Consider the following 19,657-nt stretch of genomic DNA (forward strand, 5'->3'; position numbering starts at 1 on the left):
TGGACAAATAATTCTAGTGAACCCAGGATCTTCAATAAGGCTGCAACTACTGGGTCATCAATTCCCTGCCAAGAACTTGTCAGAGGATCCAAACTCAAAGAGGCCAACAGACTTTCTCCATCAGGATCTCACTTAAATATATTCCTAAGTATTTTTTAAATTTTATTTTTATTTACTTGAGAGAGACAGAGAAAGAGGCAGATAGAGAGAGGAAGAGAGAGAGAATGGGTGCTCCAGGGCCTCCAGCCACTGCCAATGAACTCCAGCTGCATGTGCCACCTTGTGCATCTGGCTTATGTGGGCCCTGGGGAAGCGAGCCTTGAATCAGGGTCCTTAGGCTTCATAGGCAAGCACTTAACCACTAAGCCATCTCTCCAGCCCTATTCTGAAGTATTTTTGAAGCTAATGTGAATAGAATATTTTTTCCTAAATTCTTTCTTATAAAGTTTATTATTGGCATATAGAAAAGTTGTTTTTTTTTTCTTGGTATGTTGGTTTTGTATCCTGTAATTGTATTGAAACTATTAGATTAGAGTTTTCTGGCAGAGTTCATAGGGCTTTTGTTCTGTTTTTTATTTTTTCAAGGTAGGGTTTCACTCTAGTCCAGGCTGATCTCAAATTCACTGTATAGTCTCAGGGTGGCCTCAAACTCACCATAATCCTTCTACCTCTTCCTCCCGAGTGCTGGGATTAAAGGTGTGTGCCACCATGCCTGGCTTCATAGGGTCTTTTAAGTTTAGGATAATATCATCTGCAAACAGGAATAATGACTTCTACATTTCCTATTTATATCCCTTTTATTTCTTTCTCTTACTATTGTAACTAAGACTTGAAGCACTACATTGAATGAGAATGTTGCATGTAGGGACTGGAGAGATGGCTCTGTCAGTAAACTGTCAGTAAAGGACTTGCCATACAAGCCTGAGGATCTCGGTTCATCATGTGCCTGTAATCCCAGTGCTGAGGAGGCCCAGGCAAAAGGATACCTGAGCTTGCTGGTCAGTTAGTCCAGCCAAATCATAGAACCTCCTAGCTCAGAGACCTCATCTCAAAAAGAACATGGATAGTTTTTGAGGAAGACCCCCAGAATCTCTGACCTCCATACCCACATGTATATCCATGAATGTGTATCCACACACACATGCACACACACACACACATAATGTACATACAAAAATGCACACCATACATCTATACATGCAAAAATAAGAGAGATTGTTATATATAGCATTTATAATGTTATGTTAAGTTCCACATATTTTTGATTTCTTCAGAGATTGTATTATGAAGTTCATGAACTTTGTCTAAACCCTTTTCTGCATCAATTGAGATGATCATGTGATTTCTGTCTATAAATATACTTATGTGGTATATTATGTTTGTTGATTTGTGCATGTTGAACCAACCTTACATCCTTGGAATGAAAGTATTTGGTCATGATTTTTGATTTTCCTAATGTGTTCTTAAATTTGGATTATAGGTATTTTGTTGAAAATTGTTGCATCTATGTTCATCAGGGAAATTGACCTGTAATTTTCTTTTTTGGTTATGTCTTTTTTCAGTTTTGATATCTGGGTAATGCTGGCTCTATAGCATGAATGAAATGGTGTGCTTTTACTTTCGATTTTATGAACTAACAACTCTAACAACTAGTATTATTGTTGATCTATCTTTTATTTATTTATTTATTTATTTATTTATTTATTTATTTATTTATTTGAAAGAGAGATAGAGAGATAAAGTGGCAGAAAGAAGGAGAGAGAGGGGGAGAGAGTAGAAGAGAAAGAGGACTTATTTTTCCTCTCTCCTTGCAAATAAATAAATAAATAAATATTTTGGTGTCATCCAGGTTCTCGTCTTATGAACTTGATGAATGAAATACACAGACATAGAGGGTAAAGTTTAGGAAGATTTAATTATAGACTTAAGAGAAGAAAAGAAGGCAGAGCTCCTGCTGTAAGGAGAGCATCCTAGAAATGGAAGAGCCCATCTGCTGCCTCGGATTGGGGTCTTTTATGAGGATTTACCATATGGAAGCTGAGCTGGTCAATTCAGCCAATGCCAATGCCAGGTATCCAGACACTGCTTGGAAGGGGCTAGTTTTCTAGAAAAGAAAGTGATAAGATAAAAGTAGATTCTGCTTCTGCCCTTCAGCAAGGTGGAGGCTGTCAAGAGTCCTTTAGGGAAAAAGAGATGAGGAAGAAACCCCTTACTCAAGGACATGCCCCTCTATTACCTCAAGGAGGCCTGCTACTCCTAAACTACTTCTCCCCCTGAAGACGTAACCTTAACAAATTAGGGAATTGGGACAATGATCAATCTGTTTTTTGTTTTTTTTTTTTTTTAGTTGAATGAGATTGTCAGGTATGACAGTTGTGATACTCCTCCAGTGGACATATTTAATGGGCTCTGAAAATGCATCGGTATAGTGAGGGAAGAAATTGCCAGGTAAAGATGTTAGGGAGAAAGAATCAAAGCAAGGAGTCAAGGTGAAGTCATCACTGAGTCACTTCAGGCTCCTTAGTTTTCCCATTCTTGTAGACTTTCAGACCTCAGAGGGGGACAGAAGGGACTTGGGTAGGTGGACTTCAATTGTTGCAGGACCATCTGAGTGTGGATTAACGCGAAACAGGAGGATAGAAAGTTAAAACAGCATAAGAGAACACAGGGTCTAAAAGTTAATTGAATAAGTATTGCCAGAAATGAAAGACAGAGTTCTCTTTCACCATGAAGAAGAGTTCAATATTGGCTAGGCAGTTTAGGGTTTACAGGGTCCCAAAAGTTTTTTTTTTTTTTTTTTTTTTTTTTCTATTGGCTAAAAGTAGGAAATGTTCTTGAGCTTGTAAGGGTTGAGGGACCCAGTTTTTCATTATCTCTTTTTGTAAATTTTATTTTTTATTTTTTAAATTTATTTGCAAGCAGACAGCAAGAGAGATCGAGAGAAGAGAGACAGAAAGAATGGGCACACCAGGGCCTGTAGCCACTGCAAATGAACTCCAGACGCATGCACCCCTTGTGTATCTGGCTTGCGTGGGTCCTGGGGAATCAAACCTGGGTCCTTTGGCTTCACAGGCAAATGCCTTACCACTAAGCAATCTCTCCAGCCCCATTATCTCTCTTTTTTAAAAAATTTATTTTTATTTATTTGACAGAGACAAAGAGAGAGGGAGGGAAGAAGAGAGAGAGAGAGAGAGAGAGAGAGAGAGAGAGAGAGAGAGAGAGAGAGAGAGAGAATGGGAGTACCAGGAACTCCAGCCCTTCCAAATGAACTCCAGATGCATGTGCCACCTTGTGCATCTAATATATGTGGGCCCTGGGGACTTGAACCTGGGTCCCTTGACTTTGCAGGCAAATGCCTTAACTGCTAAGCAATCCCTTCAGCCCCATTATTTCTTTTTTTTCCCCATAAAGGAATCCTAGGCAGCTTCCACTTTGCTGAGGCCAGAAATGACAAAAATAGGATCTATTTTTTCTCCTTATCTCTTTTCCCCTCTAAAGTAGTTTCTTTTCCCTAGAAAGAAGGTATTAGGACTGTAAGGCTCCTAGGCATCTGGCATGGGAACTGGACTGACCAGCTCATACAACCACCCAGGAAAGTGTTATTTCTATAAGAATGTCTGGTCTGAGTCACCATGTGGATCACCCACTGAGGATCTCTCCTGCCCTACAGTAGTGCTTGCTGCCTTCTCTTAAGCTCTTTAATAAATTTTTTCTAAAACTCACCCTTTATGGTGTATGTATTTCATTCTTGGAATTCCCAAGACAAGAACCTGGTGGTCACTATCTCAGTGGAAGTTTTGTGTGATTATGATTGCCCAGCACCCTAATTCCTAGGTTAAAAGCTCACCCAAGAACAAAGAAGGGCTCTGTCACTTACTGACTGTGGAGAGTGGAATGTTACATGTCTAGAACCAATGTGCCTTAGCCCCTTTACCATGTTGATTGACTCTCCTTCTATGTGACCTAATATCCTGTGAATTAATTTATAACCTTCTCAAAGACACCCCACATTCATGTATCTTTGGCATCTTTTGAAATTACATCACATGTAGCAAGTTTTTTAATAAATTTAATGTAAAGATCTAACATATATAAATATTCATGACTCTATATTTATCAGAGACTTAATAAAGTTTAATATTTGGGCTGAAGAGCTGGCTCAGCAGTTAAAGGTGCTTGCTTTCAAAGTCCTGATGGCCTGATGGCCCAGGTTCAATTCCCAAGTACCCACATAAAACCAGATGCATAAAGTGGTGCATGGGTCTGGAATTTGCTTGAAGCATCAAGAGGACCTGACATGCCCATACTCACTCTTTTTTACATTCTCTCTCAAATGAATACTAAAAACATTTAAAAAGTATAAAAATTAATAACTATAATTTAAAAGTATTCCTGGAAAGAAATATTAAAAATATTTTATTTATTTGAGAGAGAGAAAGAGCGATATATATAGAGAATGTGTATGCCAGGGCCTCTAGCCACTGCCAATGAACTCCAGACACATGTGCCACCTTGTGCATCTGGCTTTATGTGGGCACTGGGGAATTGAACCTGGGTCCTTTGCTGGAAAGTGCCTTAATCACTAAGCCATCTCCCCAGCCCATCGCAATCATTTAATACAAGAATTTTAATGTATATTATTTAGAGGTATTTTGATTTTATTTCTATAACTATATAGTAACATATTCATATATTTTAAAATATCATCCTTTTCACCCTCCATATATAAAGAAAATGCTCTCAGACAAGTATATTTGGAAATTTTTATAGTCGTTTTCAAGTGTATGTGAATGTACTTTTATATATTTTTATGTTCTCAAGGGTAAGAATTTAAGTTCTTCTTACAATCTGTTGTAGAAGGAAATTCTATCCCAAATTTATATACCTAACAAAAGATTTTGTAATGTAACAATACATTTACCTTATGACTTATTGAATGCTATTTTATATGAACACAAACGGTACTGCAATAAACTCCACATGAACAAATTGTGTTGCTTAGGGCCAGGGAGTTAAAGGTACTTGCTTACAAAGCCTGGCCAGTCTGGGTTCAATTCCCCAGTACCCATGCAAAGCCAGATACATAATGTAGCACATGTGTCTAGAGTTTGTTTGCAGTGGCAAGAGGCCCTGCTGTGCCCATACTCTGTTTTTCTCTCTGTCTCTCTGCCTATTAAATAAATTAAAAAAAAATTAAAAATGTGGTGCCTGGCTAGCAGGGGAAACTCTAAATTAAAGTGTCAGAAAGAAGCCTCAACTTCAATTCAAGGCTGATTAGAGCTTCAATGACTATGGAGAGTGGAATGTTACATGTCTAGAACCAATGTGTCTTAGCCCCTTTACCATGTTGATTGACCCTCCCTGTGTGTGGCCTAATATCCTGCGAGTTAGTTTATAATCTTCTTTAGTTATATAACTATAAAAACCATTATGGCATTGATATCATGTTTTACATGGAATTTAGGTTAATTTAAATCTGTATTACTAGAACATGGTCACTATATTTGCCTCCAGAATAAACTATCTCTTAATCCCTTTGAGGTGATAGTTGTGGTTTTTTTTTGATAGTTGTGTTTTTTACATTGTAACATGTAAGTATGCTTATATTAATCTTCCCTTAAAAACAATTTCTAGTGTGGGGTTCAATCCAATGGTAGGGTACTTAACTCTATTGAACAAGGTCCTGGTTTATTTATTCCCTAACACAAATAAATAAATTCTTTCCTGTAAAAGTCTGAAGAGCTCTCCACTTATCTTCTTTTCTTCCCCTTCCAGCCAGCCATGCTCAGAGTAGGATAGGAATTCTGGAGCCGTCTCATGTTATGGTAATTGAGATTTCAAAGGGAGATTTCCTTGCCCCCTTTATGTATGCCCAGATTAGGTCTGGGATCTTAGAATTTGTACCTACTACTATGGTGATTAATTAAACCTTTCTGCAGAAGAGCTGAGAGGAAAAAAAACTTCTTCCACAGAAAAGCCAATCAACCTGGCTACTGAAGGCTTGAGACAATCCCCTTTCCTCCAAAGCACCCTATGCAGTTCCATGAAGTGCCTTTCCCCTCTCTTCCTCTCAAATTCCTAAATGAGGAATGTGCTTTCCCAAAGATTTTACGTATCTCTCACAGTGTATCTCATAGTTGACATATATGTGTTTCCTGGATTTTGTTTTATCTTTTCTATAAAATTGTAATGCTACCACAGGAAAGAACCTAGGAGACTTTCTCTTTTGCTTGACCAAATTGGAAACAAATCTGTTTTCTTTAACTGAGTTTAGTTCCTTAATTTATAATACCAGGGCACAAGTTAGTAGGCTTATGAATCTAAGTATCTTGATATACTAATAGCTTTATCTACATCAGTAAGTCTGCAGTCTCATTGTTGGTGGAGTTTTTAGAGCAATAGCCTGAGCTCCTACAGTCCCAATAGGCTAGGCTTAGCTACCTATCCCCAAAAGGCCAATTAAGGAGATAAGTAATTATGAAAAGCAGAGGAAGGAGATTTGTTCAATGTGGCCACTTTGGATCCCAAGTCTGTCTTCAGGATACAGATATGAGCTTCAATTTAAATAGCAGAAGATGGCTTAGCAGTTAAGGCACTTGCCCATGAAGCCTAAGGATCCAGGTATGACTCCCCAAAACCCACATAAGCCATATGTACAAGGTGACACATGCATACAAGGTGACGCATGTGCCTGGAGCTTACTGCAGCGGCTGGAGGCCCTTGTGTGCCAATTCTTTCTCTCTTTCTTACAAAAAGAAAAATAAATAAATAGTGGAAGAATTAGTGCAAGAGGCAAGAGATCAAGAGATATGCATAATAAAGTAGTCCTGGTTAGAATGTGGTATATATGTGTGTGTGTGTGTATGTATGTGTGTGTGTATATATATATGTATATGTATGTGTATATATATATATATATATATATATATATATATATATATATATATAAATTTTTCAAGGTAGAGTCTCACTCTGGCCCAGGCTGACCTGGAATTAACTATGTAGTCTCAAGGTGGCCTTGAACTACAGTGATCCTCCTACTTCTGCCTCTCAAGTGCTGGGATTAAAGGCATGTGCCACCATGCCAGGCTTGAATGTGGTATATTTGATCATAGTCTCTGCTTTGGGTTTGCTAATGGCCCAAAGAAATCATTATCACTTTCATTAATTGAAGAGGTCAAGCTGGTTCCTACAAGATGACCACCAGCGCTCCAGCCTTCAACCTTACCAGTGTGGATAATCGCTCTCATCTGAGGAGGAGTCTGTTGTGTCTATTTTGTTCTTCCTGAATCCCAGTTGAATTTTGGGCTTGTCTGTCAGTGGTACAGGCTAAGAGTAAGTTAATTTTTTTTCCTTTCTGGTAGATAGTTAATTAGGGACTGACTCACAAAAACACATGGATGCCCCCTTGCCTGCCCTGAAAGGACTAGAATCTGCATCTGATCCAGCCTCATCCAAGTCGGCTGCAAGCAGCACTCCCCAGCAAGCAGCACTCCCCAGCAGCAGCTTCCTGATTCTTCCTCAGCTTAGCACACCTGTGGTCTGGCACTTCCTGAATCAGCTTCTTGAGTCCAACAACTGAGCAAGTCTCTCCCTTACACACCTGAGTTTGATGATGAGGCTCTTTCTAACTGAATGCCTGATTTATATAAATGGGCTTAACCACCTGCACGACTCTCTCTTGGTCCCTTTTGGCTGTTGGCCCCTTGACTCTTGGCCCCTTTTGTAAGATCTTGGCTCCTCTGACTCTCTTGGCCCCTTGCCACTCTCTCAGCTTGCTCTTAGCCCCTATGTGAGGGGGAACTTACTGGTCTCTTCTCCCCTTCCCAGCCAAGGGGGAGGTGCTTTTTTGATTTGTTATGTGTGTGATGTCCAAACTGTGAGCCACTTCCTCCCCACGCCAGAGGGCTTGGATCTCTCCTGCTCTGCTTCCACCTGTGTGTGGCCCTTATGAAGGTGAAGGAGATTTTCTTGGAAGCATGGTTGGAAAGGGGGAGAATTGCTTTTGGCTTGCCCACCCTCTTTTTTTTTTTTTTTTTTTTTTTAATTTAAGACCTTTATTAACAGGTGCTTGCAGTTTGTTGACTTTTTTTTTTTTTGAAAAAATCAAGTTGTAAACTTTTTATTACAAATTAAAAATGAAGTTCTTAAAAAAATCTCAACTTGACCAGATATGAAACAATTTAAAAACCTTTAAAGGTATATTGAGAAAAACCAGGCTTTTTTAAAAGCACGTTTGTCATTACCAAAAAGAGACATCTTTGGGTAAAAATAATAAATACCCCATGCTGCATAGTCAATGCAGATAGTTCTAGTTTATCTGGTCAATGGGCAAAAAGCAATCACTTATGGTCTTCAGCTCCAATCTTTTGTTCATTTCTTATTGCTGGAATTTCATATTCATTTCTTCTTGTTGGATGACGAAACCGGATGATGGTAAAGATGGTCAGCCGGCATTTACTCAGCCCCGCCCTGCTCAGCCTCCGGAGCGGACGAATTTTCAGCTGGTGGATCGGCTGCTTTTGTCTCTTTGCCGTCTTGTGGTTTAGGGTTCTCTGGGCGTCTGCATCGGTAATTGAAGTTGCGGCGGTACCGACGTTGAGGTGGCTGCTGACCTTGGGTGTCATCTCCTCGATTGTCCTTGTCCTCTTCATTGCCATCCTCTCTGGGCTGTCTTTGGCGAGGAGGACCCCTGCGGAATCGTGGTCTATAACCCCGATACATATTCTGTCTCACGGGTCTGCCTTGCTCTCCTGCACCCCGGTTGTCACACCCTCCATCACTTCTCCCCGCACAGGAGGTTGGAAGACTGTGGTCCGCGCACAGAGGGCCTCCGCAGGTGGTCAGGTGGGCGCCTTCGCTGCGGTAGGGCCGGCGTCGATGGGCCTGACCTTCAGGAGCGCTCTCCATCCTTCATTCTTTCCCCACTCTCACTATTCTGGTAATTCTGCTGGTAATTGCGTGGAGGACCCCTGCGATGTGGATAGTCTATAATGGTTATGGTCTGCTGCATATCTACTGCCGTGACCTGGACCTCCACCAAGGCCTGTAACATTTGCCGCCTCCGCACCTTTTCTCCTTCCACATCAGACTGCACAGTCTCTCCATCCCCTACACTGCGAAGGTGCTTCCTGGGTTACTCTTCTTTGTGGCAGTCTGGTGTAGGCACACATCTTCCTTGGTGTCATTCCTGTGGATGAAACCATATCCATTCCTTACATTGAACCATTTTACTGTTCCCCAAACCTTCCTTGTGATGACCTCCTTGTCCCCTCCGGCAGGCGCCGATGTGAGGCCGCCCGGGCCTCCGCTCCCTGCGCCGCTGCCCGTGGTGCCGGGCTCGGTGCCCGCGGCGCTGAGGGCGGGGTGGCGGGCGGCTGCTGGGTCTCGGCCTGGCTGCTCATGGTCGCAGTGATGGTGACTGAGGCCGGCTGGGCTCCTCCCGAGGTGTGATGGTCTTGCCTGCCCTCTTGATCCCAACTCTTCCTCTCTTCCTAAAAGACATCTCATAGTTCATAATTTACCCTCTCTGAGCTTTCATTTTCAACTATTCGATAACTTGGACAAGGACCCAAAGTTGGGAATTCACTGGCCTGGGGTTTCTGCATCCTTATAAAGATCTAATCCTCCCTTCCTCAGGACACCAACTCCTACATCATTTCAGAATCAGAAATGGAGGTTTCTGAGACAGTTTCATGGGCCGAAGGTGTTATTTTAATGCTTTGAAAGAGAGTGGCAGGGTCTGGAGCAAGGGGTTTCTGAACCATCTTCTGGGAGGAAAGAGTGGTTCTAGGTCTTTGTTGGGGAGAAGAGGGAATGATCCTGTACTGTGCTGTGTGGGGTGCTTTGATATTATCAAGTCGGGAAGATTGACCCAAGCGTGCAGTAGCCAGGTTGGCTGGACTTCCTGTTGAACTTTTTTTGTCTAAGGGGAACTTTGCGTTTTCTCTCTATAGACAACAGGTCATATCTGGGAGAAAGTAGTTTTTCATCTCTGCCCATGTATTTAGTCAATAATAGTAGGCAGAGATTCTAAGATCCCAGACCTTAGTCTAGATATATAGGGAGGGCAAGTGGGAAACAACTGTTTTTGAAATCTCAGTTACCATAACAGGACATGGCTCCACAACCCCTGTCTGAGGACATGGCCAGGTGGGACAGAGAAAGGGCTTGGAAGAAGTGAGTTCTGGGACTCTTAAGGGCCCAAATGAGGAGTCTGTCACCTTAACAAAAACAAAAAGGTGCTTCTCAACCTCAGAACTCTGTATCCATCCTCCTTTCTCCTGACTACCTGGCAAAGCTAGCCGTGGGGCTCTGGGTCTACCTGCTGTAGAAATCAAGACTTCAGAGGTCTCATTCCCCTAAATAAGCTTGATGAGTGACAGGTGGTCCAGTCTCCAGCCAGCCTGGTGAGTTTCTGTGGAATCCTCCCCCTGGAGGATCTTACAGAGTTGTCCATGCCCCCCACTCAGTCCCCCATGGGGGCATATAAAGCCTTCCTGTCATGCTTCAGTCTTTGATTCCTGGGCTTGTTCCTGATCTAAGGTGAGTACCTGTCTCTTTCTTTCTGCCTGTTTCTCTCTCTCATTCTCTTTATCTTTTCTTTCTTTCTCTAGCTTTCCCTTCTATTTTTTTTTTTTTTGCCTCTCTGTCCCTTTCCCACTGTTTTTGTTCAGAGTTCTTTCTTCCACCCTCCACATCACCACGTTAGGGCTTCCTTCCCCATCTCTCTCATTTCAACTCTGTCTTCATCTCCTTTTCAATCACCCCATTGATTCTTAGCTGGGGATTTTGAAGTTCCCTTATAGCCACATTGGCCATGTCGTGCCAGATAGTTAGGCCAATGATGCTAGCTGCTGCTGTTGCCACTGTGTCCAGAGCCTGCCATGCTCCTGCTGATGCTGATAGGCCTCTTTACCTTACATTCCCAATCCAGTGTTTCCTCTCTCCCTCCCCTTCCAAACTGCCTGCTCTAAACTTTCCCAAATAAACCTTACTAACCCCAAGAAAGCCTTGTCTCAGTCTTCTATCTGAAGCTAACCCTTGTGAGAGCCTGTCTCATCACCCATTTGTGAGAACTTTAATAGAAACCCCTGAAATAGCAGCATAGGTCTATGTATATAAGAACACTGTGTGAAGCTTGATCCAGTCTGACTCCTGTCAGAATTCCACATGAATGAACCATCAGTGCCCGGATTGCCACATTGAGTCAATAAAAATAAGAGTCACTTGTATGTAAACAGTATAAAAATGAAACTAGACTGTGTGCATTGTATTGTTTCAAATTGTAGGCTCCAACCATGAGCGACCATCATCATGTTCATTTCCTCCTTGGCTTTGTCATGGACATTAGCTGACACGTGCATACACACACACACACACACACACACACACACACACACACACAAACACACACTCCCTGAAATAGATGAAGCCACCAAAGTCCAAAAATAAATCTAGAAAATTTGACACTTCAACAATTAGACAGTGAGTATTTGCAGCCAATTCCCCTGGTTCCACACTGTCTTACACACGTTTAGAGTCTAACTCCCAATGGCCTAAGGAATCATGGTCCCAAATGGACAGTCTCAAGAAAGACAAGTGGTGCTATAAAATTTACTACTTAACAAGATTTTGAGAAGTCAATTTTTCTCCTCAGGAATAATCTATAATGTAATGAAATAATTTCCCCTTAACTGCTATAAAAAGTGTGCAGCCTCTCTCAGGTACACAAGCCTTTCTCCAGGAACTTGCCTACTGTGGCCCTGTCAAAGTGGATTGAATAAACTCTTTATATCTGCCTTGTTTTGGTCTTTTTGGTAAATTCTTTTGCAGTCTGTGTTTCCTCAGTCTATCTCCAGCATTCATGAATTATTCTCTTTGTAAGAGAGAAAACTAGTAGATATCCTACCTACAGTATGTGTATCTTAAAGATTTCTTGGAATTTTTATAAATCTAAATGTCTATTTATAGATCAAGAATTCCTCTACTTTAAACTGACCAGGGGTCAGTAAATAGCTTTTGATGTGGGCAAATAGAATTTATGACACATGCACTCTGTCAGAACTACCCAATTATACTGTTTCCAGTTTTTGAGAGCAATGGAGCCCCTCCTGGCTCTGGATGGAAGAAGTTTAGGGGTTAGAGCACCAGACACTCAATGGTCACTCTGACTCCCAAGCCAGTGGCTCTTGAGCTTCTTGTCTTATAATTCCAAGGATTGGTAAGTGCAGACACACAGAAGGGCAATTTAAGAAAGATTTGTTTTAGGGATGCACAACAAAAAGCTTTAAAGTTGAATAAAGGAAAGGTGGAGGGAGGGCTAATCAAAATCTAAGAGGATATAAATAAATCATATGGAATCCTACTTTTTTGGGCAATGGAACACTCAGGAACTATAGATTATTGCTAGAAAATTTTCAGTGTCAGGAATGGGATACCTTCCAGTGAGTTGTTGGCCAGGGAGGTCCCTGATGCCCCCAAAACATTATAGGCCATTGCCGAGACCCTTGGTTTCCACCAGGAATAGATGGTAAGACCCTATTGCTGAAGACTGCACATACTTGGGCTGCAAGGCCACTGAAAAATTCTGCTGGAACTGAGCTGATAATCACCTCCATGTAGACCATCTGCCAGAAAGCTGGAAGAAGCCATTCTGCATGCAGTTCAATGGGAGAAAGAGAAATCACCAGAGAAGATGCTCAACAGTGGACACTGCAAGCCTTATAATTGGCCAGCCAGGCCAAATGAGCCAACAGGTGCAATAGTGGCATGTCTGTCATGGTGGAAACCAACTGCCCTCTAATTGGACTGGAGGCCCACTCCATGGGAGGGAATACAGCCCTGGTACTGAAAACTCAAAACAGGGGTAGTCATGAGCAGTAGGGGTGTAACATCTGCTGCTGTCTGGATAAATATATATACTATGCTTATCCAACTGCCCAGTAAGCACTTCTCTTAGTGTTCATATTAGTGCTAATCTCACTTTTGGTAGAGAATCTTCTCTTTTCAGATGGCAGTGACCTTGGGATGACTCAAAAGGCATCATGGTGCTGGAAAGAAGTGACTGCAGTGCTCAGTACTGTAATATCTCTATCACACCTTCCAAGGCTCAGGGTCTAATGCGGAAGAGGTGGCGGAAAGAATGTAAGAGCCAAAGGAAGGGCAGGACTCCTTACAACGTGCTCCCCCCAGACACAAAATGGCCTGGATATCCATGATCTTACAGTTCCTGACACTACCTACACAAGACCATCATAAGAGGAGGAAAAGATCATGACATCAAAATAAAAGAGAGACTGAGAAGGGGAGGGGATATGATAGAGAATGGAGTTTCAAAGGGGAAAGTGGGCGGAGGGAAGGTATTACCATGGGATTTTTTTTTTTAGTAATAGTTTTTTTTAAAATTTTGTTTATTTATTTATTTGAGAGTGACAGACAGAGAGAGAAAGAGGCAGAGAGGGAGAGAGAGAGAAAGAATGGGCGCGCCAGGGCCTTTGGCCACTGAAAACAAACTCCAGAAGAATGCGCCCCCTTGTGCATCTGACTAATGTGGGTCCTGGGGAATCGAGCCACGAACCGGGGTCCTTAGGCCTCACAGGCAAGCGCTTAACCACTAAGCCATCTCTCCAGCCCATGGGATATTTTTTATAATCATGGAAGTTGTTAATAAAAATTTGGAAAAAAAGAGATGCTCTATAAGGATTGTTTTCTGCCCCCCTACTTCAACTCCAATGCATTTATCCTTCAAATGCTAACAGTTTCCAGTGGCTTACAAAATTTCTCACCACTCCTCAGGTACCTTGTGGTACCAGCACAAAGACATCACTTATGCCCAAGCACCAGGTAGTTACTTCATGTATTTTTCCTGTCACTCCCTTAGTATGAGTAATTTTCAAATAAACCCAGTGAAAATATGTAGCAAACATAGACATATATTGTTTTCCACATTTTCTTCATACTGCATTATGGGGAAACTAAAAATTAAACAGTATTATGTGCAATCAAAAAAGTCCAAAGACAAACTTACAGATACAATTACTGGTGATGGTCAAAAAAATTATAGCTGAAGACAGGTTCTATTGAGGACCATGGAAGACAGAAAGATTAAAATCAATATTGAGTAATTATAGGAAATAAAACTTTGTGAATCTTCCTCACTAAAAATATTGTATTGAACCACTTACTTTGACAGGCAAATTTGTGGATGAGCTGTGGAACTGCATAGAAATTATCATCTTGCTTTTACTTTCATACTGGGTTTTTGTTTGTTTATTGTTTTATTTATTTATTATTTATTTATCAGAGAGAGAGAGAGGCAGAGAGAGAGAGAGAGAATGGGTGTGCCAGGGCCTCTAGTCACTGCAAATGAACTTCAGATGTTTACTCCACCATGTGCATCTGGCTTACATGGGACCTGAAGAATTGAACCTGGGTCCTTAGGCTTCGCAGGCATGTGCCTTAAGTGTTAGGCCACCTCTCCAGCCCTGTTTATTGTTTTTGAGACATAATCTCATCATGTAGCCTAGGCTGACTTCAGACTTGTGATCCTCTTACTTCATCCTCCTGACTGCTAGGATGAGGTGTCCACACCACGCAGGGCTTGCATTTACTATCTGCCATCTGAGTTGCACTTTTAGCTTTCACCTTGCACTATTTGACAAGTCAGAGATTGACAACTCAGCTATTAAAACTGAAAATGGACAAAACAATAATCTTAATTTGGCTGCATGTAGGAAGTTCTTATCATGTAGTATTTCCTGATACAATGACATCTTTGTTTCCATTTCAGTTTTTGAAGAGGAGATCAGCAATGAAGAAGATTCTTGTGTAAATTTCTTTTTTTAAAAAAAATTTTATTTATTTATTTGAGAGCGACAGACACAGAGAGAAAGACAGATAGAGGGAGAGAGAGAGAATGGGCGCGTCAGGGCTTCCAGCCTCTGCAAACGAACTCCAGATGCGTGCACCCCCTTGTGCATCTGGCTAACGTGGGACCTGGGGAACCGAGCCTCGAACCGGGGTCCTTAGGCTTCACAGGCAAGCGCTTAACCGCTAAGCCATCTCTCCAGCCCTCTTGTGTAAATTTCTTATTGTCAAGCTATCATAATGTACATATTTTAGCCTAGAGTGCTACTTAGTCAAAAGTGTAAAAGGTTGGCTTAGTAAAATAATGACTCGTGACTATAAAATTTTGCATGTTGAAAAGATTCAAAGACTCAGCAAAGCAATGTCATTTTCAAAGATGTTACAAGGATGGTCCTCTAAAGAAAAAAAGTGAAGAATGTGTCTTCTGTGATATACATGTCAGAAATATTTATGGAAAGAGTAGTAGTATATGGTCTGTTACTGAGTGAATATTCCTTCACACATGAAAATTTTCAACCATATCATGAGACAATAGCTCCAACCCCAAAATTAGTTTTTAAAATGTTATGACTGAAGTAGAATCATTATCTTTAGTATGAACTGTCTCAGCTCTGCAGATAATTATTTAATCTAAGTTTTTCTTGTACTATTTATATTAGATAGCACTTAAACCATCCAAATGCTCAATTGTACCAGATAATCCCTCAGTTAGCCTCCTTCTTTGGACTGGTATTGATTCCTTATAATCCCAAAATTTTTAAATGAAAAGTTTGTATTTTGGTAGAAATTGGGCTCAGTACAGTGTAGGATATAAGAAAATTTTTGATACACATAGCTAAAAAATACCCATAATTTATAACAATCATTTCTACATTAGCAAATTAGGTTTCCCTACTATGCTTCTTTAAATTTTTTATTGTTGGAATAATATCTGAACATACCCTTAGTGACTAGAATATTTGTGGCAGTCAACATCAAGATTGGTAAGAGCTTCATGGTGATGTGAGGCAGGACACTTTCTTTAACTCTTGAGGGAGAGGATAGGCTCAAGAAGCAGCTCACAGATTTGATGACATGAGAGAAACACAGCTGCTAGCCTGGAACCTTAAGTCTTTAGTTCAATAGCATAGTCAACTCAGTAAGAATTGATTTCAGACCAACAATTGCTTGAATAACCAATAACTCAACCATAGAGCTGAAGAAATGGAACACAGGAACTTAGATCTATAATCCAGGAAGGCTTATCAGGGCAAAGCTTCCAGAGTCTCGCTTTATGCGTCACCTGGTAGTCTCCCTTCAACCTTAGTGGCCACCACTATCTGACACACCAGAATGCTTGAAATGAAAGAATTACATGAAATAGTGCTGGGGAGATAGCTCAGTGGCTAAAGGTACTTGCTTACAGAGCCTGCTGGTCTGTGGACAACTCCCCAGTATACATGTAAAGCCAAATGCACAGAGTGGTGCATGCGACTGGAGTTTGTTTTCAGTGCCAAGAGGCCCTGGCACACCCATATTGACATTTAGCTCTGCTTACAAATAAATAATTTAAAAATCTCTAAGAATTACGTAAAATCATTCTTCCTATCATTTCTCTTCTAAATTCGTTCTCTGTTCTTATCTTTAGCAAGTATAAATTATGTCTTTTAACTACCCTAGTTTCCATATTTTCTACATATGCATGCTCAGATCTTTCAACTCTTAAAGTACTTACTTCTTTTATACTGTACCTTCTATATCTACCAAACTCTTCTTTTCAGTTCGTAAGGATTTCTCAGTGGTCACCATCATTCTCAGCAGGCTACCTTTTGATACTGCCTCCATCCTCATATGTTTTCACAAGTTAATACAATTGTAACCATTTCCCTATTTCTTCATCTATTCCTTAATCTTGAGGGATTTGGAACATTGTGACATCTATTGTTGGGCTGCTATGTAAATTTCTGTACTATGACTATCCCTGAAAGATACAATGAGGAGTGGAGACCCAAAGATGTTTTGGATATACCAGGACTGTGCCAGGGATACTATGGAGTACTGTTTGCTCAGGATGGAGGTTGTTTTTTCCTCCTGGCTACTCAGCCCAGGGATGGAAACTAAAAATCTGGAGGCTGTTTTCTCTGGTTATGGATGTTGGACTTCAACTGTAGATATTTGATGGTTACCTGATAGTTATAGATTTTGCATTGTTCCAATTTCTCCTTGTTATGCCTAATAGCAATGGAAATGTTTGCTCTGTGCCATTATATATCAGAAGTATACTTGCTTTTTAAAAATTTTGTTACTATTTATTTGCAAGCAAATTTATTTGCAAGAGAGAGAGAAGGAGAAAGAGACAGATAGAATGGACATACCAGGGCCTATAACCACTGCAAACTAATTACAGATGCATGCACCATATTGTGCATTTGGCTTTATGTGGGTACTGGGGAAATAAACTCTGGTCATTAGGTTTTTCAGATAGCTAACTTAACTACTAAGCCATCTCTCCAGCCCTGTAACTTGTTTTGATTTGACAGGCTCACAGTTAAGAGACAGTCTTGACTCTCAGATGAGACTTGGGATTTTGGAGCAATCTTAAAGTTGGTAAAGATCACATGGGGACCTTGGAAGTTGGACTGAGTGCAATGTGTAATGTGAAAAGGTCATGAGTCTATTGGGGGCCAGTAATGAAATGTGGTAATTTGAATGTATGTCCCCCATAGACTCAGGTGTTTTATTATAGTTTGTAACTTGGATCTCCTGCTGTCTGGCTAGAGGAGGTTTAACTGGGCCTGGATCCTTGGGGTCTAGCCTAAAGGTATGTTTGGGGGCAGATATAAATTCCAGCCCAAAGGTGTAGAAAGCAGTGTGAGCTCTAAGGTACTGCTTGCTGCCAGATTTTGTGCTGACTGCCTTTTGGTTTTTACTGCCTGGTGGTGATTTTTTCTATGCTTAGATTTATGAATGGGATCCAGCTTCTTCAGCCATTGTTTAAACTTCCCTTTGGATCTGTAAACTGAAATAAATCTCATTCCTCACATAATCTGTGTCTGTTTGGAAGTTCATCCCAGCATCTTGGAACTGTTTTATATACCAACCTTTGTAGCCTTTAGTTTTCTCTTGTTCAGATTGTAATCTTATACCTCCATAACCAGCCTATCAAAAAGAGGAATAAGGATGTTGGAGGAGAGGCTCCTTAGAACACCATTAAACAATGAAATTCCTACAGCTTCCCAAATCCCAGATAGAGTTATTGACTTAAGAATGCCTTTTTTTTAAGAAGCCCACTTCCCTCTCTAAAATGTTCCTCCCTCTCCCAGCACCTTTCTTTCTATTCTTAATAAGCTCTCACTCTGCTTCCTGCTGTAGCCTCCTGAAATTTCTGAAGCAAAGTCAAGGATGCTGCCTTACCAGCAAGGAATGCCCAAGATTAAGGGGACTTTCTAGCCACTGGGACAGTTCTGGGGAAAGTCTGCTGCACTATCACTGACAATGACTGTTTTATGACAAAACTTCCTTTTTATCTCTGAACATTTTCTGTGACAATATTTCTGATTTATCACCTTGTGACCTGGTCTTTATTGACCCTCATCATGAGGCCAAGGCTTTTTCCTGATTGTTCTAATCCCATCTTAGGGGAATGCATGCCAGGCAATTAGTGAGCCAGTGCCTAAAAGACCCATTTGGGGGCCAATTTTAATCATTTGAGATGTTTAAGATGAGCTCTTTGAGATTACCTGGGGTCCATTCTTAATTCTATCTGCCCTTTGGGTGGCTTTTTAGAACTTCTGAGGGAGAAATACCAGCCAGGTAATTTTTTTTTTTTTAGGTAGCAGCTAAGGAAGGGTCTAAAGAGAATTCAGAGACTGATTCAGTTCAGTTTTATCTGTCAGTGATAGTACCCTTTACGTAGGTATGCTGGCTTCTTTTGGTCCAGACTCCTGAGTCTAAACCAATTAGCTCTCTCTCAGACTCACCTGAGCCTGATGACAAAGTCCCTTCTCCCCAGTAAGCTATAAGAGGGGCTTACTGTGTGAGCAAGGTTTCTTGGCTATTCATTTCTTCTTCTCTGAACTGTGGGGTCCCAGCACTGGTAATGCCTCCCATGATTCTAGCAGCCTTGCTGCTAGAATGGGGTAAGGAGGTATTTTTTTTTCCTCATTGTGTTATTCTTAGTTTTCTTTCTAAGTTATGCCCCCTCTTTTTTAAAATTTTCCTGGAAATTATCCTTCACATTTTAAGTTCCCTTCACATTTTCCCTCCAATCCCATGCTCTGCTTCCCATACGGGCTCTCAGGTTCTGCCTTTATATGGACATATGTACCCATTTCACCTTTCTTTCTGGATTTAAAATCTCCCATAAATAAATTTAATAATTAATCCTTCTCAATTCACTTATTTCAATTCTTTGTTAGAAATATATGAGTTTAAAAGTTGGGATTTTATAAGCTCTTCCTGAACTCCAAGACCCTAATATTATTTTCAAAACATTACTCAGGTTATTATTTTAGAAGTTTAACTTTTATAGAATGTCAACAGCAACAATTATAAAAATTTAAAAGGAATAAACAAAACATACTTACAACAGCAAATATTTACAGAACAATTTACTTGTTAGAGTATTTCCATGAGTTTCATTATCAGTACTTTAGAGAAGGATCAAACTTGTGGACTGGGGAAATGGATCACTGGGTAAAGCACTACAAGACTGAGGACTTGAGTTTGGACCCCCAGTACCCACAAAAGATGCCGGGTAGGGGGGTACATACTTGTAATCCCAGACTGGTGAGGTGGAGGCAGGTGAATA

At 40.8% G+C, this 19,657-nt stretch overlaps 1 protein-coding gene and 1 pseudogene across 1 annotated transcript in view; both read right to left on the reverse strand.

Annotated features, from left to right (window-relative positions):
* Positions 1-8,177: 8,177 nt before the first annotated feature.
* LOC123461659 lies at positions 8,178-9,404 on the reverse strand (annotated as a pseudogene).
* Positions 9,405-14,535: 5,131 nt separating this feature from the next.
* Positions 14,536-19,657, reverse strand: part of Tespa1 (thymocyte expressed, positive selection associated 1) — a 77,710-nt gene continuing 72,588 nt past the window's right edge. The window contains exons 14-15 of the mRNA XM_012948327.2: positions 17,890-18,006; positions 14,536-14,652 (exon numbers count right to left, since the gene is read on the reverse strand). Of these exons, the coding sequence (XP_012803781.2) occupies positions 14,536-14,652; positions 17,890-18,006 (234 nt within the window). The remainder of the gene's footprint in view (positions 14,653-17,889; positions 18,007-19,657) is intronic.

Source organism: Jaculus jaculus, chromosome 6 (assembly GCF_020740685.1).
Source record: "Jaculus jaculus isolate mJacJac1 chromosome 6, mJacJac1.mat.Y.cur, whole genome shotgun sequence".
NCBI lineage: Eukaryota > Metazoa > Chordata > Mammalia > Rodentia > Dipodidae > Jaculus > Jaculus jaculus.